This window comes from Filobasidium floriforme, assembly GCF_021052385.1.
Source record: "Filobasidium floriforme strain CBS 6241 chromosome Unknown HD553scaffold_5, whole genome shotgun sequence".
Classification (NCBI taxonomy): Eukaryota; Fungi; Basidiomycota; class Tremellomycetes; order Filobasidiales; family Filobasidiaceae; genus Filobasidium; species Filobasidium floriforme.
In genome coordinates, this window is record NW_025763626.1 from 803,624 (window position 1) to 827,654 (window position 24,031).

Sequence of the window (24,031 nt, forward strand, 5' to 3'; positions counted from 1 at the left end):
CGATAGATCGATGATGTCTGTTGACGACAAACGCCGTGTGACAAAGGAAGCAATCGACCTTTGCTCTACCTCCAAGGTGCTGAAAAGTTGCACCCAGGTACTTGCTCACCTCACCTCACCGAACCATCTAGTCGTCCAGCTATACCAGGTACTACTAGCTGGTAGGCGTTGCCCGAGTCGATACGTCAGGCCCGTCACCATACAGCCTTCGCTCGACCTCTATTGAACAGGCGATACTCCTCTCCTGTCACCCCGACGGCCATTCGTCGTTGGGTCAGCAATGTCCAGAGATCGTTCGGGGTCTAATCAATCGAAACACAAGCTCTCACTCTCCTCTGGAAGCTCGGTCGGCCAGCATCAGCGAGGCAAGAAGTCGGTCTCGTCCGCACATGGCTCCAACCCTTCCGGTCATAGGCAGACAGAGTCGGTGATATCGGGTTCCACGGTGGTCAGCCGGAAGAAAGTGACGACGGTACCTCGTGAGTTTTCTTTACTGGATGGCAGCTGCCAAAGTGTCGTCTATATAATGTCGAAGCTAATGACGGCTGCCCATCATCGCTAGCCTTTGCACGCCATGATCCTCCTTCACCCCCAACCTCTCCCCGGCTACAACCAACATCGCCGACGGGCCCTAGCCACAACCCAGGATTATCGATAACATCCCTCGAACCCACAATAAGCAACTCTTCCTTTGATCCATCACGTTCCCAGAGCCCATATGGTGGATCTTTCGAGGCGGACGACCCCAACGTCCCAGCGTCATGGTGGACGTTTGCTATCCCTGGCCGGTACAAGGCTTTCCACGGGTTGCAAGCGGCTTGGCATGAGACCGTACAGGCCAACGACCGGTTGAGGGCCGAATCGGAGCATCTGGGCAAGGATTATTTTGCCAATAAACGGAGGAGGTCGAGTGCGGACACAGAGGCGCAGTCTGTTCGAGCAAGGCGAAGGTTGAGCACGATCGCAGGAGAGGATGGGGATGCCTACGAGATGGACGGCACGATGACGCCTGGCAGGCTAGAGATGGGGGTCAATAACAAGGAGAAACGGATGAGGTTCAATACGCTCTCTCTGCCTGGCTCCCGGAGAGCTTCGACCGACAACATAGGGCGACCCGGCACGCAGACACATGATCGGGCGTTCACGCTAGGACCCCCTATCAAGGGATCTCTCCTATCGAGCGGGAAAAAGTACTCTTTCCTCCCAAGTAGAGCCCCGAACAGGTCCAAGTCGACCCCGACATCACTGCACGACGACATGCCCAACCCACTGAACGGTCCGATCATCGAAGGTGTCGCCGCGTCTGCTTCCCCTGTCGATACCGAGATGCCAGTCCCCAGGACACCAGAAAGGCCGACATTAAACATAGCCATTCCTCCGCCGATATTTGCCGCGGGACCTCCTGGATTCGGTTACCGACCGCCTTTCCAAGCTCTTTCTCCCCCAACCCCGGACGCTTGGGATAGGCCGTACAGCGATTATCACGGTAGCCCTGCTCAAGCATCCCGCACCGCTCAGAAAGGCAGTACCGCGGGTGCTGCTCACCCACCTCCTAGTCCCTGGAGCCAGCCCTACCAGTCCGCCGATTATGGCTTCCGAGGACATGGACCTGACGATAACGAACCTACCTTTTCTGGGGATACGCTCGTCAATAGCCGAGAGCGAGACGATTATCGTTACCGGGAAAAAGATGGCAAGTGGCACAACCGCCGGAAGAAGATGAAGGGCAAGGCGGCGCAGGCTACCGGATGGAGCGCTTTGAGACGAAAGTTGATCGAAGAAGGTTCCGGAGGCACGTTGAGGCAGAGAGCGAGAAAGTTCTTGATCTTCGACGCGAGGAGTGCACTCTATATGCGTCTGTTCGGCAGTGCATGCGTCATCATCGCTTTGGGTGAGACGAGGGTTGCCGTCTTGGCTTACGCATACTTTCGCTCTATTCCTGACAAGTATTGAGCTATTCGCAGTCCTCTCCATCCTCAACTATCGCTTCGAACAGAGGATCGGTACCGCGGGCATCGTCGGCTCGTCTCCTCTTTTGACTATCGGTTATGCTTCGATCACAATCGTGCACCAGATCGTAGCGTTGTGGCGCGAGTCTTTTGGTCGTCCTATCGGACTGTGGGGACTGAGAAGCAAAATCGTCTGGGTCTGCGGTGATCTGTTCTTCATTGCCCTCTGGTGAGCTGAGCTACGAGAATACAAAACCTCGGGGGCCACGCTAACTCGACCATCTCCTTCAACTCAGGTCATCTGATTTGTCTCTCACCATCTCAGACTACATGTCCACACCCCTCCTGTGCACTTCATCTTCACCTTGGTGGTCAAGTATACCTCAATTCGAACTCCCTACCAGCGTGACGACTTCGCGAGACACGGACGACGTCTGCAAGCGTCAAGCTGTGCTGGTCGCTTTCGTCCTCCTCACTACGGTCAGCTACGTTGCCAACATGGTCTTGAGCCTCTTCCGAATTATGGAGAGGATTCGGGTCGTGGCCAAGCAAGCTGAACGGACAGGGCCCCCGAATTTCGAACACTGACGAATTGCGTCTGCAACAACCCACGACATATACCCCTATACCCATTACTTGTATCCTTTCGGCTTCGCATATTCGCTCAATCTCGGCAACTCCGATGTACGACAGACATTCTTGGTTGTATATACGAGGGCAACACCTGCTATTCATGCTGTAATGTCAGGTAATAAGTATTCAAGCCCATATGAACGGCCCATTGGAGAATCACAGGCCGGAAGGTTTCGTCATCCGGAAGCAATCCGGTTCCGTTCGGTGACCGAACCGCTAGTAGCAGCAGCAGCAGCAGCAGCAGATGAGCAGATCACTCAGCTTTCAGTGACGTCTCGTTGTCAACAGGCAACAGGCATACCTCTAGCATCTACACTATCTGCACGAATATATACCAGCTGGAGACATAGTACAGACTGCAGGCCATAGCTGTCCCTCTTTTGTCGCTGATGCGCAACTCTCGCGGTGGAACCAGCTATCCTTGATGACATAGTCGTTTGACCGGACCGCCATGCAAGGCGTCGACGCTTCGCCACACCGGTTGACCACCTTTCCTGTTGCGTTTCCCGAAGAGGAGGAGAAGAACCAGGTCAATCAGGTTATATCTTCTTTGTTCAGCAAAGTTCGATCGCGGTTTGCTCCTCCGACTCCAGGGGGCAGCTCAGGTTCAACGAGCGCTCAATCGCATGGACATGAACAGGCTGTGATCTCGGAAGAAAGGGATGGGTTCGATCGACGTCCAGCTTCGCTGTTAGGGAGTCAGAAAGCTCGAGGCTCGAGGCCTTCTAACCAAGATCTCCAATCGTTCTCCTTCGGCCGTCCAGAATCAATCTCGGAGGCGGGTGACTCGTTACATAGACCGCCATCATTACGCCTGCCTTCTGGAGAGTCTAGCAAGCCAACCTCGATCAAGTCTATAGTCCGACCACCTGCCTTGCCTCGGTCCCTATCTAGTCGTCCTGCACCCGGGCCTGCACCTCCCCTCATATCTACTACTCCGGTTATCCGTACGCAGGATTTCGCACACTATCTGCATCAGAATGCTACTGGATCAAGCGATAATCTGTCAACGACCGCAAATGGTGCATCGACGCCTACACGCACTAGGGATAGGTCAGACTCCCGATCATTCGTCCCTAGGCATCGGCATACAGGTTCAGCCTCGTCTTTCACCCGTTTCCGCAAGCCTTCCATATCGGGCTCGCTACTCCAATTCTCGCCTAGCTCTGCCAACCTCGCGTCGTCGTATCAGAGCGATGGTATCCCCTTCGACTATACACAAGTACCGGGTTTCGCCATCGCGGATGATTCCCGGAGTATCCATACAATCGATACTGCTGTTGGCTATACTATGAATTCGTCGTTGGGCGCGAACGGGAAAGGGAGACGTAATAGAGAGAATAAAGAAGGTCAAGTGAGCGTTGCCAAGATTATCAGGCGGCTCAGGGGGGAGGGGCTCAGGTAGGTTTCCTCACAGAATAAAACTCGTTGCCGTCAAGCTTATATCTGCTTGCATGCAGCAAAACATACTGGATGGCGGACGAGACGTGCAAGGAGTGTTACGATTGCAAATCAGTGGGTGTCAATAGTTTCTGGAACATGGCTTCTTGAGCTGACAGCAGCTGCCATCGGAAGGTATTCTCGGCTTGGAGAAGGAAACATCATTGTCGGATATGCGGTCAGATTTTCTGTTCGCGCTGCGCTCCGAATATCATCAAAGGTATTTCACTACGCGATTTCGGGATGCTCGATCTGCCATACTGAGGTCCTTCATTACCTCTGACAGGGTATCGATTTGGTGTCGAGGGCACTGTTCGAGTGTGCAATCTGTGCCTGGAGTTGATGAACGAATGTGACGACGAAGAGGATCGCCGATCGGTGACTTCCAACGGAACTTCGCATATGCCCCTGTCGGCTGGACCGGTGTTCCATATAGGGGAAGACGGTAGACCCCCGAACAGCAACCAGCCCTTTGGGTACAGTCAATCACCATTTGCCGCGTCACAACTCTTCAGGCATGTCAGTCATGGGGATACTCTAGGAGCTATTCGCGAAAATGGCTATAGGCGAACGAGTGGGAATTCCGCGCTTGACGATCGCTCGGATGGTGAGGTATCACCTCCAGGCACACCATTATACGAGCGTGGACGATCAGACTCTCTACTTCAAGCCCGAACGAAGCATCCTTTGTTGCATGTGAGACCCAGAAATACCAGTCGTGCTCCTGGTGAGTCCGCGCCATTCCGGCGCACTATCAATGAAGAGGACACCGGAACGGACGATCACGGGACACCCAAGTCTCACGAACTTGAGATTGATCATACTGAAGAGCATCGAAGCGGATCTTCCGTAACCAAGGCAAATGGCGCGGACCCTCTGTTGGCACCTGACGAAGCTGTGACCCGCAGTGCAGTAAGGTCACCGCGCATGGACCCGTCACACACGGAAGCAGAAAGGACGATGCAGCCTTTGATAGCCTTTCCTACCAGTAATCTATCGAATTCGCCTACGGACGAGAAGAGTCTGGACCTTCCTGCGCATCTTCTGTCCCCGCAAACCACAAGGACAGAATTTCCTCTCGCAAAACCTCCGGGTGCTCTGCGGTCTAGACTTTCTAGTCGCGTCTCGACCTCGGGTCTATCTGGCGTGTTACTCTCCGATAATTTGGGCTCGAACGACATGTGGAACAGTAACAATGAAACTGCGGGGGGAGATAACGACGTTCTGCCTCCAGCCTCCCTTGCCTACTTCCGCCTGATGCTCAGACAGACCTTGAAACGGGAAAATATCACAAAAATAGACGACTGGGAGAACGTCCTAACTCGTTTGCTGTTGCAGACCGCCTCGACTATCAAGTCGTCGGTCAATGCAGGGGATTCCATGGACGTGAGGACGTATGTCAAGATCAAGAAAATCCCCGGCGGCAAGATCACTCAGTCCGAATATGTGGATGGTACCGTCATTACCAAGAATTTGGAGCACAAGCAGATGCCACGTCACATGCTCAACCCACGAATCATGCTTCTGACCTTTCCAATCGATTACCACCGGGTCGAAAGTCAGCTGGTCTCGCTAGAGCCTCTGCTCGCGCAGGAACGGAACTACCTCCAGCACCTCACTCGGCGGATCACTGATTTAAGGCCTCACATCGTTCTGGTTGAGCGAAACGTTTCGCGTTTGGCGCTAGATTTCCTGATGAACGCAAAAGTCTCGGTTGCACGCGGTGTCAAACCCTCTGCACTTCAGCAGGTCGCCCGGTGTACTCAAGCGGATATCATCGGATCGATGGACCGTCTGGCTATGGAGCCGCGATTAGGCCGCTGCGTGGAGTTCAAAGTTCAAACTTTTGAACACCGACTAATACCGGGCTTTAGGAAAACGTTCATGCGTTTCGAAGGATGTCACGCAGCCTTCGGTTGCACTCTCATCTTACGGGGTGGCGATGTGTACCAATTACAGGTCATCAAACGGATCACCGACTTTATGGTCCTGGTCATGAACAACCTGAGTATGGAGGTCTGCTTGTTTTACGACGACTTCAACATCATGCCTCCAGCTAGCATGATGGAGCGACGAAACCAGGCTTCCAAATTCATCCGGCATCCTTCGCTTGCTGGAACTTCTGCGTTCGGCTCTTTGGGCCGTGCCAGCACAACCTCGACACGGAAAGATCGAGCTGAAGAGCAAGAGCAAGCCGATCGTCAAAGCGACGAGATTGAGAAGAGTCTGAGACCGTATTTGGATACTGCCTTATCTAGCTCTGCCGCGATCGCTTATCCACCTCCAGCTCCCATCGCGAGAATGAGCCAGCTTGATCTCCGACTAAGACAACTCAGGCTGGCCCGAGATGAAGCCGAGGCTGAACAAATACTGCTCGAGGAAGGGCTCGGCGCCACTACCCCTCGTGGGAATGATGGGAAACACGGTCAAGAGCTTTCGCTCGAGTCGCAAGAGTCCTTCCATAGCAATGATACAGTCAAAGCTTCCAATCTGACGGACGAGACTGCCCTGAGCCACAAGGCCACGGTGATGTTGGCAATCGAGGAGATTAGGCTCGAGAGCGATATCGCCCAGACAGAATTCGAACACAGCGAACAGTTAAAGCTATGGAGCTGGTATGTCAGTCGGCATCCTCCAGATCTTCGACCGGAGCTTTACCAGGGGATCAATTATCTCTCGTCTTTGGTCTGCGAAGGCTCCGACAAGCCATGCGTAGGTCCGCAAATGCTCACTCGGAACTTTTACATGCAAGACGATCGTACAATCGGGCAATACCTCGAGACTCTCTGCACAGAAGCGACACAAGCCTGTCCCAACAAACAATGCTCTCGTTTGCAGCTCCATCATTTTCAAGTCCTCGTACACGGCTCGACGCGTTTACAAATCGCGATCGATCAGTTCCCATGCCCATCTTCTGGAAACGAGAACAAGATTATCACATGGAGCTACTGCAAGCTATGCAAAGAAGCCTCTCCGACGGCCTTGATCAAGGAGGAAACATGGAACATGTCTTGGTCAAAATACCTTGAGCACGCGTTCTACCCTCCAACCACGCGCGGTGGGTTCGCTTGTCCACATGACGCATACCGCGATCAAATTCGATACTTTGCGTTACGAAACCTGGCCATTCGGATTCATAACGAAGAAATCGATATCTATGAAGTACAAAGACCATCTTTGACTTTGCAAGTCCGCCAAGAGAGTCGCGTGCTAATCAAAAACCAAGAGTACACCACGATCAGCACGAAGTCGGCGAGCTTCTTCGACTCGGTCTCGCTCCGCTTGAGAACATTTGATTGTCAGCTTGTCAAACCGGAGAAGGTTGAGGATCTGAGGCAGGATCTCGCCAAAATGTCGGAGCGCGCTATGTCCGATCGCCACTCCATGCAGGACAGCCTCGACCGGACCTACAAGTTGTCATCTGCGACAGACGTTTTGGCCTTAAATTCCGTCTACTTGGCTCTGCAGGAGAGGGTTGTACAATGGGACACGGATTTCCAGGATCTAGACAAAAAGTACCTGCCTTCGGAAAAAGACATTCGGCATATGACAGCCGCACATCTGAAAAGGCTGTTTGCGGGTCAAGACTTCTTTCCCAGTGCTGACAGAACGGTCAGTGGGCAAACTGTTACGGACCTGGCCGAGGACCCTTCCAACAAAGAAGAAGAAATCAAAGCTAGTGACAAACAAGAGCCTATCGACTCGAGCACTGCAGAAAAAGGTGGCTCGAGTCCGGATGCCGAAGTTCCCGCATTAGTACTGGACAGTTTCGACGACCCGTTGGCGACTCCTCTTGCCGAACGGCCGTCTTGCCATGACTTGATCCCGGTCGATGCAGATGCGCCTACTGAAAGGGACTATGATAGCGAATCGACCATCTCGGCGCTGCCTCGTGGTATACTTGAAACCCGTCCCTTGACTGCATTTCGCCAAGCAGACTCGAGCACTAGTGGTTTGGAGTCTGACGCCGTCGTGTTTGCCTCCAGGCTGCCCCGACGCACTCGCCCCGCTCCGACGGTGGCAGACTTGGTGCGGCGTTTTCAGGATTCAACGCAACTGGAAAGAACAATTGAATCGCTCGGATACCGCCTTCCCCCTTCAGTCAGCATGCTGGACAAGGATGCACGCGAATCCGATAGCGATCAGGACCGGCAGACACGGCCTCGGCTGAAAAGAGGCAAAACGGAAGGATACCATTCAAGAAACCGAGTAACTAAATCAAGTGGGATGTCCGATGGAGGTGGAAGCTATGCTCTGAACGCTTCGAGGATACCCACACTGTCTGCGACGCGGCGTCCCACCTTGAATCGATATCTTTCGGTTGGACATGAAATAAAAGAGGAGGAGCCTGGGATCGTCGAGGAAGGGCCTGATTCAAGTCTAGCTGTGCCTCTTCGACGGAGTCATTCACCTCGTCTTCGTCGCAATAATACTGAGCTCTCGCTCGAGAGAGACCGTACCAAACGGCAGAGGGCGGAGATCGGTAAAGTTGGGAAAGGCAAAGCCCCGGTTCGTCATGCCGTCAAACAGGATACCTTAGGCGATATTCCGAGGCCAGGTACGCCCGGCCTCAGAGCTCCATCTCGGCGTGGGGGCGGTCATGGTGGTAATCGGGTCAGCACGATCGCTCGTCACTTCGACCGCCTTTCGAAAGAGGCAGAGCGTGACCACGTTCGAAGGATGAATCAAGCTCGAGGTAGACGAGCTCGGCCTGTCGGCGTCACCCGAGCTAAGATTCACGTCTTCAGTAATGCTCGCGACGCATTCCGAGACGACGAAACCGACTCGGCGTCAAGTGAAGCTGATGACGAAGAAGATAACGAAGCCGAGAACGACTTTTCCGACAAGGAGATCAACAAGCCGACTAAGCTGGCGCTGAAACCGGCAGTTGCTGGATCTCTACCTGCGCTGGAGACTGAGACCAGTCCGCTAGACAAGACTGAAGCGCATCCGCCCATCGCCACACCGAATGCAGACCGCTTGGTACCGGGAGCCTCTACTCCCTTGTTCGAACCTTCTTCTGTGACCCCTTCAGAGGCTCCTACCGACGTCTCGTTCAAAGATCGTCTACAAATTACCCTTCCTCCCTTCGATACCTCTACTCCACTCCTCAGTGTCCCACCGACACCGCTACTCACAGGTCAAATTGATACCCACCATGCAGCATCGCACGCATCTGAGAGCGAAGCACAGGTTTCAGTTGGACAGGAAAGGCATTCCATCCTCAAAACGCTCTCTAATCTGTGGGCTTATCGATCTGGCGATGTGACCCTATTAGAGTACCCTCTGTTAGTATTGATGGGTTTTGTACCACTCCGAAGGCGCCTTGAGAAACTGACGCTTTGCAATATTCGTCAGGTCCGCGTCGGAACACGTCTTTACCGACTCTACAATTATTGTTCGCGAAGACGAGCCCACGTCGATCATCGCGTTTACTCTGGCTTCCAAGACATATCGAGACAGGTTGCGCAGCGTAGGACATCACAGAAGGGATACTAGGCGGACTGACGGGACAACCGAAACATCGACTACCGGCGGCTCGGTCGATGACGCTGCTTCTGTGTATTCATCTGGCGCTGCACCCGAAGATGTGCAGGATCCAGATGACGCTTCCAAGAGAGAGGGCGGGACCCACATAAACTACGGTCAGTAGTCGTATTGATTGAGCATTGAGCAGAGACCTGTTCTCACATTCATCTTGGATTCGCATTATCAGACATTGAAAGCGGTAGCTCTACCATCTCATGCCGTATCTTCTATGCTGAGCGTTTCGCAGCGCTGCGATCAAGTTGTGGCTGCGAAGATCGCTTTATCGATTCTTTGGCCCGGTGCATCAAGTTTGACAGCTCGGGAGGGAAGTCTGGGTCGGCATTCTTGAAAACCAGAGGTGCGTAACGAATGCAGGAACGGTACCAAACACTGTCAAGGCTGATAGTTCGGTTATCGATCAGACGACCGCTTCATCGCCAAGGAAGTGTCGAGACTAGAGTTGGACGCATTGACCAAGTTCGCACCTTCGTACTTCGAATACATGAAGCAGAGCATCCAGCACAAAGTAGGTCGTCAGGCGGAAAGGGAGCGGTAATCGTACAGACTTGATCATTATTGTCTTCCTCTAGCGGCCAACGGCGCTGGCTAAGATCTATGGCTGTTTCAAGATCGGATACAACAATACCACCACGGGAAAAGCTATGCGCATGAACGTGGTCATCATGGAGAACCTCTTCTATGAGCGCCGTTTCGATCGAGTAGGTCCCGCATAGTCTTGCGGACGTGCGCATGTTAAAGCTGACCAACCTGTGATCGATGCACGTATCAAAGATTTACGACCTGAAGGGTAGCGTGCGAAACCGGCTGGTACAAGCCACTGGCAAGGAAAATCAAGTACTGTAAGCAGACAGCGCATCATACCAATGAGGGACTTGAGAGCTGAGATATCGAACCTGCAGCTTGGACGAAAACCTTATGGAGGGTGAGTTGGCAGTTTAGGACAGTCCCCCTAGCAATTCTCACTTACCCTCTGCCTCCAGTGATCAATCGCCAACCATTGTACATGCGAGATCATTGCAAACAGATCTTGCGCACCGCGCTGTGGAACGATAGTAAGCGCAGATGCAACATCCTCGATCGCGTCGACCTAGGCTAAACTCGGTCACGTTACAAGCCCTATTCTTGTCCGGGCTGAACGTCATGGATTACTCGTTGGTCGTGGGAGTCGATATAGAAAGAAAGGAGCTCGTAGTGGGAGTGGTCGACTACATCAGGACGTTCACATGGTTGGTTCATACCGGCTCTCATCGATGGGCAATACGATTGTGCTGACTTTGACTGACCGGCAGGGACAAGAAGCTTGAATCATGGGTAAAAGATCTCGGTGGCGGCGGACGAGGCGAGCCTACGATCGTGACCCCTAAACAATGTACGTACGGAATCTATCTCGAGAGACGACCGGAGCTAATTCAATATCACGACTCACAGACAAGGTCCGATACAGGACCGCGATGGAAAAGTATTTCCCAGCCGTGCCCGATCGCTGGACGCGAATCTCAAACGACAACGGTGCCAATCAGAACCTCGACGAGGACCATGCACAAGCACTGTAGTACTGTAGCAGACCCAGGCGCGCAACGACCATTCACGACCACCTTCACGCATCTAGACGCCCCCCAAACTTTGTAGCCACTTTGATACACAAACAAGATTCATTGTCATCAAGTCGTCATGGCCATCAGAACAGGCTGCCAACCTAGCTGTCGTGTACCGAGACATCAAACCCGGTCGCATGTCGAGCATGAATTGCTGATAAGCTGATGTCCATGATGATGGCCATCCTCACCCCCTTTGTTTATTTTGTGATCGGAAGCAAGACCCACGCTGACCTTTCTGATCGGAAGCATATTCAATTTCGACAACAACGACGTACGATCGCTGGACGTCGGATAACAGGGAGAGCAAGAGGGTGAGAGACAGGAAGTGGTCATCGCTTTCAGTGGAGAATCGAGTAGATAGTGACTCTGTGATGGAAATGATCAGAGATCTGGCATGATGATGAGCAGGACCGCTGTATAGACTGACGAACGATTTGCGATTGGCGAGATGCGAGACGGTCACAACCTGCAGGCGGCGAAGTGCGACCTCGGGGATCGGGTTCATTGCCCGAGGTGTCCTTCTGGTTGTTTGTACGCGTCATCACTAGCTCACTCGTCCTTTGCGTCTTTCGGACTTTGGCCGACGAGGGTCGCGCGGGAAAAGGCGGGGAGGATAGGAAGATGTGTGCTAAGCGCAGTTGCGCTTCTAGACGGGTCGAGCGATTCAATCTGGCTCTCGCGCGCGCTGACAGTATCGAGCGAGGGCGGGTGTAGGCGGAGAGATGGGGCGACGTGTATCCAGGGGACTCTCTCTCGCTCGATCTCCCTGCTCTCTCGGTTCAGTGTGAGCTCTCGCTCTCTGCGGGCGGGGGCGCTCAGGCTCAGTGCTGTGAGCGTGTGCCGGCGACGACGACAGCGACGATATCGATCTCCCGGTCAATCCAACCTCACCCGCAACCCCCTCACCCTTGGCCCCGGACCTCGCTCTCCGTTCGACAAACCACTTCTTCTCTCGACCTAGATCGTTCCCGTACTTCGGCTCCTTCTCCCTCGTTAATCCATCAAACAGGAAAAGGAACAACAAAAATGGCTACCGCTACTCTGCCTTCGGATGTTAACAAGGTCGCCCAGGAGGGTACCGTCAAGCTCTTTGGACGTTGGAACACCAACGAGTGAGTGTCGGGGGCGAGATCGTGGGAGGGACAGAGGTCGGGGCATGGAGAGGAGGATTCAGGATGGCTCTGGGCGGGAGTCGAGGGTTTGGGCAAGAGAGAGGACAGGAACACGAGACGGATTAATATCCTTGAAGGAACACGACACGGTGAAGCAAGAAAGATGGTTGTCGGATTAACAACTAGAAGAGGGGATTCTGGACGAGAGATGGAACAGATCAACAACTCAGAAACATCACGTCCGATGCGGTCGATCAAGTTGGATCTCAACGTCGCTGGCCCCGCAAGATCGAATCTTCCGATATTCGACAGCTCGATCACCGCCTCACCGACATGCTCTCTGCCCATGCCTCTCGCCCAAACTCTCTTGAAGTCTGCCCTCCCTCTTTGCCCAACCTTGCCATTCCAACCAGAAACGCACCATATGCCCGGAACGGTCAACTAACCCTTGCCCCTACTCGTTTGACCCCCAATAGTATCGAGGTCAAGGACATCTCCCTCGTCGACTACATCAACGTTCAACATGCCGTCTACGTTCGTAAGTCATACATTGCCCAACTCGGCGGGATCCCATCGAAAATACGTCTTGCTGTAGATGAGAGGCTGATCCCCCAATCGATCGGTTTGATCACCGCCCCGACCTCTAGCCCACACCGCCGGCCGATACGCCAAGAAGCAGTTCGCCAAGGGCCGTATGCCTATCGTCGAGCGTCTCGTCAACTCGTTGATGATGAACGGAAGGAACAACGGAAAGAAGCTCTTGGCCGTCAGGATCGTCGCCCACGCTTTCGAGATCATCCACTTGTTGACCGACCAGAACCCCATCCAGGTGCGCGACCTCGGGTCAAGGCATACGATACGAGATCGGGAACATAGTTGGCTGACTTGGGTGATACGTGCAGGTCTTGGTTGACGCCATCGTCAACACCGGTCCCCGAGAGGACTCTACCCGAATCGGTTCCCAGGGAACCGTCAGGCGACAGGCCGTCGATGTCTCTCCCCTCAGGAGGGTCAACCAGGCCATCGCCCTCTTGACCATCGGTGTAAGTCTGAATTCCGCTATCCGAGCAATCTGGAAGACGCTCAAGCTCATGGATCCGACCTTTGCCCCTCACGTAGACCCGAGAATCCGCTTTCCACAACGTCAAGTCCATCTCGGAATGTCTCGCCGACGAGCTCGCCAACGCCGCCAAGGGTTCTTCCAACTCGTACGCCATCAAGAAGAAGGACGAGCTCGAGCGTGTAGCCAAGAGCAACCGATAAACGCCTCATTTACCAACATTTCACCATACACATCTCTGTTGGTTGGGTTTTTTATCGGATTGGGTCTTGGGAAAGAGAGGATGGAGGGGACGATACGATGCGCGTTTGTGGAGGATGATGGCGGTCTCTTTGTGAAGAGGTCGTTGTTGTATTCGCGGCGCAAACGAGGAGGCAAGGGCTCGTCTCTTGGTCCCTGCCTCTTCGGGGATGATCGACTCGTATGAAATGAATCATTGGGTCTTTTACTGCACGATTATGATTTGGCCAATCGCGGTCCGGTCGATGTGTCATGGTAAATTCACGTGGGTTATCTTGGTGTTTCACATGCGCATGCGAATTGAAGGGCAGTACCTATTTGTTGAGAGTAAGCGCCACCTAGGCAATGCTCTTTGTTCAGCATACGCGGGGTGGATGACATGAAACCTTGGCTGCTGCGGTTGGCCTGAGGTACGTCGCAGCTGGTTTTTCGCTAGTCTGCCATCGGCATGATGAGAGCAATTGTTCGTTGCATGATGGATCGTTAAAATGTGGAAAACACAGGTGAGAAAGCCTTCATTTACAAGCTACGCCTCTATCGGCCCCTGCCTCGGCCGCGACCCCTCATCGCTCGTCCGGCTCCTCCTCGCGGCATCTGGGGGCCCAAGTCGGTCTGTCGAAAGGTCAAGCGGTACATGTTAGCTTCATAGTCTAGGACAAAATCCTTGACAGTTCCGTAACTCACCTGCTCGCTCTGCGGGTTCCTAACCGTCTCGTCCACGCTCAAGATGAGACAAGCAGCCTCGACAGCACTACTGATCGCGTTAACCTTGACGAGAGCGGGTTCCCATACGAACTTTGCCATGTTGTCGGCGACATTTTCGCTCTCTACGTCGACACCGGCCCAAAGGTCTCCCTGAGCATGCCTCATCCTCAGCTTGTTCAAGCAATCGGTAGCGTCGAAACCGGCATTGTCGCAGATCTGTCGAGGGATAATCTCGAGCGCTTTGGCCATGGCGCCAATGATGAGCTGTTGCTTGCCCATGATCGTCCTCGAGTGATCTCGAAGGTATCGCGAGATCTCCATCTCGGCAGCTCCACCTCCAGCGACGATCTCGCTGTTCTTGATCGCCCGCTTGACGATCATGATCGAATCGTGCAACGATCGCTCGACCTCGGCAATGAATTGCTCGGCTCCTCCGCGCAGCAAGAGCGTACACGTCTTGGCGGCGGTGCAGTCCTCGAACACATTGAACCTCTCGGATCCGACCTGCTTCTCCTCGAACTTGCCACAACGTCCCAAGTGCTTCTCCTCGATGTCCGAGCACGTCGATTGAACGGCTCCTCCGACAGCCTGGACCACTCGCTTCAAATCATCGTTTGCTACTCGTCCAGCACAGAAGATGTCCCGGTCGGCAAAGTATTGAGTAGCCAAGTCGCCGATGGGGAGACGCGAGAGCACGACTTTTGCACCGGTCTTGACGATGGCATCGAGTTTTCGGTAGATGATCTGCCACTCGGCGTCGACGATCGCTTGGTACTCCTGCATTCCGAGGGGTGATCCTCACAGTTAGGCTTATCGATCACGCGATGTTTTTAGCTAGAGCGACTCACCGAAACCTCATTCACCCTGACCTCGGCATTGTCCTTCTCGGCCTTCAACTCCAACTCGACGTTCAGACACAAGACCTTGGGGTTGACAAAGCTCTTGGGCTGTTGCTCGAACCCGGCGTAGGAGAACGTCTTTTTGAAAGCGACACCTCGGATCAAGAGAGAATCCTGTAGGTATACAGTCGACGCGGGGTTAGAAAGCCAAACTAAAAGTGCCATTGCTGCCGCCTGCACTCACCTGCATTCCTCCTCCAGGTACCTTCTTGACACCGATCAATCCCTCGTTCAAATCCTCCTGGTCGAGACACATAACGGCATCGACAACCATGTTCGAGAAGAAGGGCTTCTGCGAGTGGATGAGTTTGGACGACATCGAAGTACCAGCACACTGCATAAGAAGATCTCGGAATTTGCTGTGACATTGCGCAGAGTCAAGGTCGATAAGCTATCAGCGATAGACACTGGGTACAAGCTGATTGACTTACGCAGGGTCACTCTTGTCGATAGTGACAGCAATCTCCCCCAACTTTTTGATGGCTAATGCCCGTCCCTCGGTCAATCCCTGGATGATAGTGTGAACACCGACACCCTCCTCCACGTAAGGCCTGATCTCCTTCAGGATCTCCGCAGCCAGGAGAGTAACCGACGTGGTACCGTCTCCCACCTCAGCATCCTGAGCACGAGCGATATCGACCAAGGTCCTAGCGGCAGGGTGAACGATGTCGAGCAATCGAAGCAGAGTAGCACCGTCGTCTACGGGGCGAAGTATGCGGTAATCAATTGCGAGATTAGCGGTTGGTTATCAGGAGCGGACATCCCACTGCCGTTCGGACTGACTAGAGATAGTAGCCTCTCCCCTATCGTTCACAATCAACTTGTCCATTCCCCTGGGTCCGAGAGTGGTAGCGATCGTCTGAGCCACAGCGAGACATGCCGAGATGTTGCTGAGCAACTGGGCAGTTCCCTGAGAAGTGTCGGTGCCCTCTGCGCGAAAGAAACGGTAAGAGAGAAGTGGGGCTTATCAGCTCCGGCATCTCCATGATCGAGTCATCTCAGAACCAACCTCGCAAGAGGACAACCGTGGGTTGCTAAGAGGTTGCGAACGAGAATGATCAGTCCAGTCCATTCGGCAGATCCAGAATTGTCAACTGTTGCGCATTACGCACCATCGAAGGCATACCGTTCATCTTGACGATGAGCTATGCTTTCCTTTTGGGTGGATTCGATATGACTCGACGTTAAATTGTTGAACATAGTACATAGGTGAGCTGCAGTCTGATTGACAACATCTTGACGTCGAGGTTGATCGCTGGTACATTCGAATCTCGCGACGGACATGAACACATTTTTCAAAGCATTCATTCGTCACGATGTCCGCGTTTTATCCTGTTTCACCTTGAGGTAATTGCCGTTTTGTAGCGATATCTTTGTAGTGGGAGAAATAGTCACAACCCATTCAGATGCTGCCCGACTCATATGAGTGTTTCTATTGTCAGAATAAAATCACAGCGGGATTGATGTGTTACCGCCCCGGCTGGAAATGACGGGAAGAAATCCGCTAATTGTCTCCTGCGATACACCGCCGACGAGCTGTTCAGTTTGCGGCTTGACTGGAGGTATCGCGGAAACGTGTGTCCTACACCTGGCCGGAACATTTACTCGACATATCCACGCAGATCAGGTCCGTCGTGACATTCTGTGAAGTCACTCATCCGCGCCAGTCTCACTCGACCTGGACCTTGCATCAGGAATCACTGATTTCTGTGGTACCTAAACCTCGATCTCCATGATGTCTACGATTTGTGTGAAGAGACCGAATAACAAGATCGTACTGAAAGAGTTTCGTAGCATGCTCTGACGGGTTCTTCACGGTATTCCCTCCGTCGGTCCGTCTGTACGGTACTACCGCAACATACAACCAAGATGAATGTCTGAGCCTGTCATTGGTCCAGATCCCCTGCGCCTGGGCGACGCTAGGGTTCGAAATCTTGCAGATTGGATTCGAGCGGGGTCGTATCTTTTATGCTAGTCACCGACATAAGACTAGTCATTTGCCTTGTGGTACAGCTTGGAATGTCATGAACGTCACAGTCCGAAGACGAAGGTGTAGCAGACAGTACTCTGGCCATGCATCAGGGTCATACAGTATACTGGGCGAGGAGGTTATTGAGATCGGATCAAGGTAGCGCACGATTGACGATCCCGCGCTTGTCAGGAGGCGCAATCCGGACCTGAGCTCGCTGGCAGGTTAACCAATTGTGTATATGGTACGGGCCAATACTCGTCCCGAGATTCGGCACCCGTGATACTTCAAATACGAAGTGAGGCGCAAGTCACAGGACAAAAACCTCGAGTGGCATACTCATTGCGGCTGTTTACGCTGGACGTTTGCTCTATTCATTTCAGCGCCAACGCTCGACAGCCCTCCGAAGTAGCTATGATAAGATACTTGTCGGTATGAATTGGGATATATGCACGAAAACCATCATCTCCTTGTCCTTAGACTATGTGGCAGTCTAGTTCGAGTTCTTCTCGATTGACCTCCAGTCCAAATGCCTGATCCAATCCCTCACGTAATCCTCCTTTCCGTTGACACCATACTTGGGCAGGTAGACGTGCTCGAACAAGCTGACACAGGCCAACGGCGTGACGGTGAGGTGGGCCAGGTCGATGTTGCTGGTGACACCCGACGAGGCGGGTTCCGAATACCCAGAGATGTGGTTGTCAGGTGACTCATCCGAAGCACCGGCCGAGCGGAAGAGATCGGTCTGGGCGTTTCGACCGAGCATCATTCGATTTCGGACCAGCAAGGTTCCCGCAGCGTGAGTGGGCATGATCTGGTATCGGAAGCTCTTGCTGCCTGATGCGGACTTCATCTTCACAAGCTGTAGCGCATCGTTCCAAGGTCAACGAGCCGTCCATCGATTTTGACGAAGATGGTTCTGGCGAAGTAACGCCTCGCAGTGAGACTCACCCAGAGGAAACCACCCCCGACCATACCTCTTGCTCGACCGACGAGCTGGTCCTCCAAATGCTCCATCTGAGCCGGAATGTTACTCCCCTGCGCAACCCTCTGAACATCCCCAGTCCTCGTCTGATCGTGTCGATTCAAGTCAGATCAGTCTCGATGCGACCCAATTCCAAATCGCATGTAACGGGTACCTACCAGCTTTTCCAAGAAGAAACTAGTGTTCAGAATCAAGCTCGCGCTGTTGAACGCGACCGAACACGACGGATCCCTTGCCGTCTCGCTCAACAGGGTGACAATGTCCACCGTGGACGACCGGGATCCTCGACTCGATTTACTGGCCAGGAGATTACGCAAGGTCTCGTTGGCTGTCGAGTTGATTTCACGATATCGTTGTCGTGGTTGTCATGGGGTTGTTGATAAGGGCAACAGCAACCACAGCGGAAAGTGCGATCAGGCCCGTCAGTCCGATCCCTCGCCATTGGCTACCACCTTGAAGACTCACATTGCATCTCCGCCTCCAACCTCTCCCAATGTCCCCCCACCCACTTCTCTACATTTTCGAAACTCTCACGGGGCAAGAATCCTGGGATCCCGTTCTCCCTGACGTATTCTGCGGTAGACGAGGTCGAGGGGATCTTTGGCGTGCGGTTCTGAGATCTGGTTCGGGTTTGGGTTGAGGTTGAGGTTGAAGTTGTTGAGCTGGTAGAAGGCTCGGATTTGGGACCGGAAGAAGAGGTGGAGGAAGACGAGGCAGAAGCGTCGCCGGTAGCTTGCTGAGCCGAAGATGAGGCTTCAGGGGAAGGCGAACCCGAAGAAGAAGCTTGAGCTTGAGCGTCGGTCGATCCGGTCCCGACCGAATAAGGTCGAGCTCGGACGAGCGGGAGAGCTGTCCGTCGGAGTGACGTCCGGAAAAGCGAGGTGGTGGATTGCATTATGTTTCAGCTGACGTCTAGGTTTGTGTTACACTAGAATGGAACTAGCTAGTCATGTCGGTAGATCAAGTGAAGACGCCAAAAGGCAGTATTTCGGTTCAGATCCACAAGTTTCAGAAAGTGACAAGTTACTCGATGGCTGATAACGCTTGACGCCAGTCATAGTCTGTTACAGCTGTGACGTGGAATAACGATACGATTGATTGCTGAAAATGCCACAAAGTAAACAAAGCCCCCGGGATCACGGAAGCAAAGTCGTCAGGTTGGGTTTGGTGTGCCAGGATGTCGACATGCAGATTGGATTGGAATGCTGGGACGTCGACGCTACCAATATCACGGTACTCATACATCTGGGCCATTCTGTAATCATAGGTTGGGCCGGCGTTTCGTTCGCATGATGTATCGATGCATCTCATGTCCAAGTTTGTCTCATGTAGGAGAATCTCGAAGCCGGAAGCGATGGCGAGATTGCACGAATTTGCAATTGCAAGGTGAAACTTGACAGTCGTCCCTAGATCTTCTATCTTGCTCCAAGGCAGGTTCGAGAGGACTCGTCCTGTCATCGTTTGCGTGCTGCAATCCCGTGCCATCGTCGGGGATACCGCCGACGCGCCCCACCTCCACCCTCTCTCCTCCCCTCGCGGAAGAAAGTGACGCGCTTGAGGGGTTATCTGTTGCGCTTCTACTTGGGGGCCAGACCGGTTTTGAACCTTCCATCGGCGCGCAAGAGCCCCTTGCCTGCAGCCTCGCCCACAGCCCTCGGTCTCCGCTCGTCTCACGCCCTCTCAGCCCAGCCCAGCCAGCAGCAGCAGCAGGTAGCCGCCAGCCAGGGTTCAGTCCGAGCCTCACAGCCAGGAGTGACCTGAACAGCACCTGCTCGACTCGAATTTGCATCGCTTCGCCCAGACATCTCGACCTCCCCGTTGTTGTTGTTCACTCGTCACCCACCCCCCAACCCAACCCTCAAGAAAAAGAAAGAGATAGACATCTTTGCAAAATGGTGAGCCGATCCGGACGGCAGGATCGCGGGAGGAAGGACTGGAGGGCCGGATAGCAGAAGAGGGGGGAGATGGAGATCGGTCGGATGGGAGATGACGAGAGGAGTCGAGGTTGCAGTGGGATGTGTGCGAATTGGGTTGCGGGACGGGGGATTCGGTCGGTCGAGATGGTTCAGTTCGGCATGGTTCAGCAAGAGGTTCGGAGAGGATCAACTTGGACGACAGAGATAGCATCTGAAAGCAAGGACTATCAGCACAAACATATCAGAGATTAATTCTGCCGGAAATCACACGACATTCAACATAGCTTGAAAGCAACTGCCGATCAAGTTGCAAGCCGTAGTCGACATGATCAAGCATACAATTCAGCCAGGCAGCTCAGCAGAACTATGATAGCTGTTCAACATTTCGACATTTCAACAACGTTTGATGGCCATAGACCAGACCGATTCTACAAGCGAACCGTTGGTCTCGTTTCCGGCGCCAATACATTTCGATAGGCAAACGGCAAGGTTTGCGGGATCTCAAACTTGGAACACCGACACATGGCACGCCTTGGCCATAACCTACGCACTCGGCACGAAGCTCAATAGGTCTCATATTCCTGACCAGCTTGGTAGCTGGCTGACCCCCGGTCAACTCGTTCATCCATCAACTGCACGAACCTCTTCGAATCACGTACCTACGAACCTCTGAACCTGGACCATCCGATCTCGAAACGCCCGACACCCATCTTTGCGCATGCACGCACACATCTCCTCTCTCGACTCCCTTGGTCCTGTCCTTCGTCGACGAATCTCCCCCTTCTCATCGCTTCGCCCTTCCTCCTCGGCCTTGTTCCGCTGAATTGCAACTGATCATCTCGCCTCTCCGCTCGTCTCAATCAGGGTCGTGTCAGGACTAAGACCGTCAAGAAGGCTTCCAGGGCTTTGATTGAGAAGTACTACCCCAGGTTGACTTTGGACTTCCAGTGAGTCCGATGCAACTCGACTCGTCAGCGGAGTCAGTAGTAGATTGACAGTTTCACCGCGCATATAGCACTAACAAGCGAATCCTCGATGAGGTCGCCATGGTCCCCTCCAAGAGGCTGAGGAACAAGATCTCCGGTTGTACGTTCACCCTCGCAAACCTCCCTGTTACACGCACTCGACCGCTCACTCCAAACGTTTTTGCTTGAATACTACAGTCACCACCCACTTGATGAAGCGAATCCAGAAGGGACCCGTCCGAGGTATCTCTTTCCGATTGCAAGAGGAGGAGCGAGAGAGGAAGGACCAGTACGTTCCCGACGTCTCGGCTTTGGAGGTTGGAGAGACTGGTTTGGACATCGACGCCGACACCAAGGTGAGTTGCCGGCTTGATGGGGTTATCGTCATCTCGGCTAGGAACGCGGTTAGCTGATGTATAACTTGTTCATCCATGCAGGACCTCCTCCGATCTCTCGGATTCGACGGTGCCATCAACACCAACGTCGTCGCCGTCACCGGCCCCGAGCCCACCCGAGGGAAGCGATACGTTCCCGGTGCCGCCAACTAAGCGATCAAACTCATTCGATAAAGGAATTCGAGTCGAGTCGGTGCGGGTCGTCCATGCATACGATGGCTGGATGGGACGTGCTGATGGTCGTTGGGAGGTGGTTTTGGGCGTTGGATCGAGTGTATACGTTTATGAAAGACATGTAGACGGAGACATGCGATCTGATGATGGAATACGCGCGAGCGATACAAAATTCTCGATCACTCAAGAGTGAGATGAGAGTGTGATTGTTAGATGATGAGGGTCGATCATGCTCTTGCGTTACGTTTCAGCCGCCGAAGGTGTTCCCCGCCCTCGTCATTGGCATTTGCCACTTGAGAGGTTCAAGCGTAGACACGAGCCCGTACAATGCCGTCACAGCGTAACATTCTGGTCATCCCCTTCCTCCCAGTCGGAACATGCGAGCGATTACAATGGCCTGGAGGAGACACTTGGCTGCACTGCGCGTTCTCTGTCCCTGTATCTCTGTCAGTCTTTCTTCTCCGTGCGGATGGCAGCCCCAGCGCTTCCACTCGGATCGGACCGTGTCAAATTACAGTCAAAGATGAATTCCCGGACGTTTCAAATCTCCACCCGCAACTGATATGCGGCTTGCAATGGTCGAGCCTTTCAAGCGTTGAAGTGCAAAGCCTTAGACAAGTTGGAGCTGTAAAGACAGCTGAGGCCTGACTCCACCGTCAGGTAAATTATTCTTATTATAACTTATCCACCTAAACGCGATCGATACAAGGGCATGTATGTCTTTAAGATGTATCGTTATTTCTTCTCGCCCTTAGTTACTTCCTCCTCGATGAAGTCTTTGACGGCTTGCCAGTATCCGGGTTGGGCATACGTATCGTCTACCAGACGATATCAGGGTTTGCAAAGACGGATCAATGGTGCTTCGCGAATTAGAAAAGCGCGAGAGACTCCGACTCACTATGTTGTCCGTTGGGAAACAGCTTCCAAGTGATCTTTCCCCCGGCTTTCTCCCTCAACTTCTTGTACATCGGCATCTGCGTCGAATGCACGATCTCGTCTTTCCCTCCTACAAGGGCCAAGAACGGCGTTTGCGGCGGGATCGAAGGGACGGAAAGTTGAGCGTCCCACTTCTCGGATAAAAGGAAGGGGATGTGGAGGAACGGGCCGGCGAGGGGCATCACGAAGGGGATCAGGGATTTCAGGGAGAAGGGTGCGTTTTCTATGATGACCGCATCGACCTGCCAAGTAAATAGCAGGTCAGTTCCATCAACCCAATGTCACTGAACAGAAGCAAGAGAGCAGGGCTATGAGGCTCACCTTGTCGCCGTTCCGACTGGCCACGTCGACAGAAACACAACCTCCGATACTCTGCCCGTAGACGATGACCTTGGTCTTGCTCAACAAGGGATGTTGTCGAACATAATCCAGAGCCGTCTGAGCATCGATGCGGAGGCCCTTTTCCGATGGTGTTCCTTCCGACTTGCCGTATCTACGATTTCATGACACTGATATCAGCCTGGTAGGATACGGCTGTGAAAGGTGAAGAGGAGAAATTCCACTTGCCCTCGATAGGACAGCATAAAGACGTTGCACCCGATCGATTCCCAAAAGACTCGTGCTAGCGGTAACCTGTGTCCCATGTTACCTACATCATACCGAAATACGTTCAGCATAAGACCTTCCGTCAGATGACAGGCCCAGCTTGACCGACTCACCTGCATTCGCGTGGTACATGATAACCGTCGGTCGACTCTTCGCATAGTCCTCCCCATCCTTACCCAGCTTGCCCTCCGCAACAGCCGGATCGATGACCTCCTTCTCGTTGTTTCCTCTGACGCCGAGCTTCGCCTTTGCAGCGCTGCGAAGAGCAAGCAGGCTCTTGGCTTCGAATGGCGGACGAGCAGGGATGAGGTAGGCAGCTAGAGAGACCTTGTCTGGGGTCGTGAGGGTTACTTCGGTGTACGGCATCCCAAAGACCTCGTAAGGGTTTGGAACATCTCAAAATTGAAGAGTCTTGTAGGTTAGATGATGTGATGTCAAAGAAACAGGTGAAGGAGGCTCACCTCGTCTCGAGCCTTCGGGGAAGGAAGCGGGGTAGAGCATGCTTTGTTGATAATACCATAGCCCGGCCGCGGTCAGACCGACGACGGTGGATCCGATGTAAGCCAGGTACTACGACAAGGTAGAAATTCAGACGACGGGCCTATGCTTAGCTACATTGTTCGGGGACGACGCGACTCACCTTGAGTACCGGTAAGGTGGTTTTGGGGTATCGATAGATCATGTAGCTAGCCACGGCGAGACCGCTCGCCAGATTGACCTTGAAAGGAGCCATTACTAGACTTCTATCAGTTCAAAATCTTCTATCACTAAACTATCAATTCCTGTAAAGCTTTGACACGGTGCAATTGACGAGTCGAAACAGTAGATTGAGAAGTCGAGGTCTGGTCCTGACGAACGCCAAGCTCGGGAAACGTCTCTTACGTCATCTACATCCCCCT

At 53.3% G+C, this 24,031-nt stretch overlaps 7 protein-coding genes across 7 annotated transcripts; 4 read left to right on the forward strand and 3 right to left on the reverse strand.

The window, feature by feature from the left end:
- Positions 1-81: 81 nt before the first annotated feature.
- On the forward strand, positions 82-2,729 carry HD553DRAFT_307463 (uncharacterized protein). The gene is made up of 4 exons (XM_046179428.1): positions 82-479; positions 563-1,891; positions 1,965-2,178; positions 2,246-2,729. The coding sequence occupies exons 1-4, from the start codon at positions 281-283 to the stop codon at positions 2,535-2,537; spliced, it is 2,034 nt and encodes a 677-aa protein (XP_046038551.1). The 5' UTR covers positions 82-280; the 3' UTR covers positions 2,538-2,729.
- Positions 2,730-2,889: 160 nt separating this feature from the next.
- Positions 2,890-11,239, forward strand: HD553DRAFT_307465 (uncharacterized protein). The gene is made up of 14 exons (XM_046179429.1): positions 2,890-3,983; positions 4,043-4,097; positions 4,158-4,242; positions 4,309-9,310; positions 9,381-9,667; positions 9,739-9,909; positions 9,974-10,077; positions 10,142-10,270; positions 10,344-10,411; positions 10,472-10,494; positions 10,553-10,624; positions 10,687-10,798; positions 10,862-10,941; positions 11,001-11,239. Exons 1-14 carry the CDS (start codon positions 3,034-3,036, stop codon positions 11,123-11,125), a joined length of 7,263 nt encoding a protein of 2,420 aa, XP_046038552.1. The 5' UTR covers positions 2,890-3,033; the 3' UTR covers positions 11,126-11,239.
- A 780-nt stretch (positions 11,240-12,019) lies between these two features.
- On the forward strand, positions 12,020-14,042 carry HD553DRAFT_307473 (ribosomal protein S7 domain-containing protein). Its single transcript, XM_046179430.1, has 5 exons — positions 12,020-12,282; positions 12,759-12,820; positions 12,930-13,111; positions 13,185-13,325; positions 13,402-14,042. Exons 1-5 carry the CDS (start codon positions 12,197-12,199, stop codon positions 13,543-13,545), a joined length of 615 nt encoding a protein of 204 aa, XP_046038553.1. The 5' UTR covers positions 12,020-12,196; the 3' UTR covers positions 13,546-14,042.
- On the reverse strand, positions 14,043-16,542 carry HD553DRAFT_293626 (chaperonin Cpn60/TCP-1 family). Its single transcript, XM_046178436.1, has 9 exons — positions 16,488-16,542; positions 16,299-16,395; positions 16,196-16,220; positions 15,970-16,116; positions 15,618-15,885; positions 15,371-15,545; positions 15,136-15,300; positions 14,267-15,064; positions 14,043-14,194 (listed from the first exon to the last, which is right to left on the reverse strand). Exons 2-9 carry the CDS (start codon positions 16,317-16,319, stop codon positions 14,117-14,119), a joined length of 1,677 nt encoding a protein of 558 aa, XP_046038554.1. The 5' UTR covers positions 16,320-16,395; positions 16,488-16,542; the 3' UTR covers positions 14,043-14,116.
- Positions 16,543-17,648: 1,106 nt separating this feature from the next.
- HD553DRAFT_269418 (uncharacterized protein) lies at positions 17,649-19,035 on the reverse strand (the record flags this gene model as incomplete). Its single annotated transcript, XM_046177617.1, has 4 exons — positions 17,649-18,017; positions 18,107-18,205; positions 18,299-18,468; positions 18,606-19,035. The coding sequence occupies 4 exons, from the start codon at positions 19,033-19,035 to the stop codon at positions 17,649-17,651; spliced, it is 1,068 nt and encodes a 355-aa protein (XP_046038555.1).
- A 747-nt stretch (positions 19,036-19,782) lies between these two features.
- HD553DRAFT_190067 (ribosomal protein S17e) lies at positions 19,783-21,694 on the forward strand. The gene is made up of 5 exons (XM_046177008.1): positions 19,783-20,035; positions 20,921-21,003; positions 21,072-21,142; positions 21,220-21,377; positions 21,459-21,694. Exons 1-5 carry the CDS (start codon positions 20,033-20,035, stop codon positions 21,567-21,569), a joined length of 426 nt encoding a protein of 141 aa, XP_046038556.1. The 5' UTR covers positions 19,783-20,032; the 3' UTR covers positions 21,570-21,694.
- Positions 21,695-22,246: 552 nt separating this feature from the next.
- On the reverse strand, positions 22,247-23,947 carry HD553DRAFT_307479 (Alpha/Beta hydrolase protein). The gene is made up of 7 exons (XM_046179431.1): positions 23,773-23,947; positions 23,594-23,702; positions 23,246-23,527; positions 23,094-23,175; positions 22,848-23,019; positions 22,489-22,768; positions 22,247-22,408 (listed from the first exon to the last, which is right to left on the reverse strand). The coding sequence occupies exons 1-7, from the start codon at positions 23,863-23,865 to the stop codon at positions 22,326-22,328; spliced, it is 1,101 nt and encodes a 366-aa protein (XP_046038557.1). The 5' UTR covers positions 23,866-23,947; the 3' UTR covers positions 22,247-22,325.
- Between the last annotated feature and the right edge of the window lie 84 nt (positions 23,948-24,031).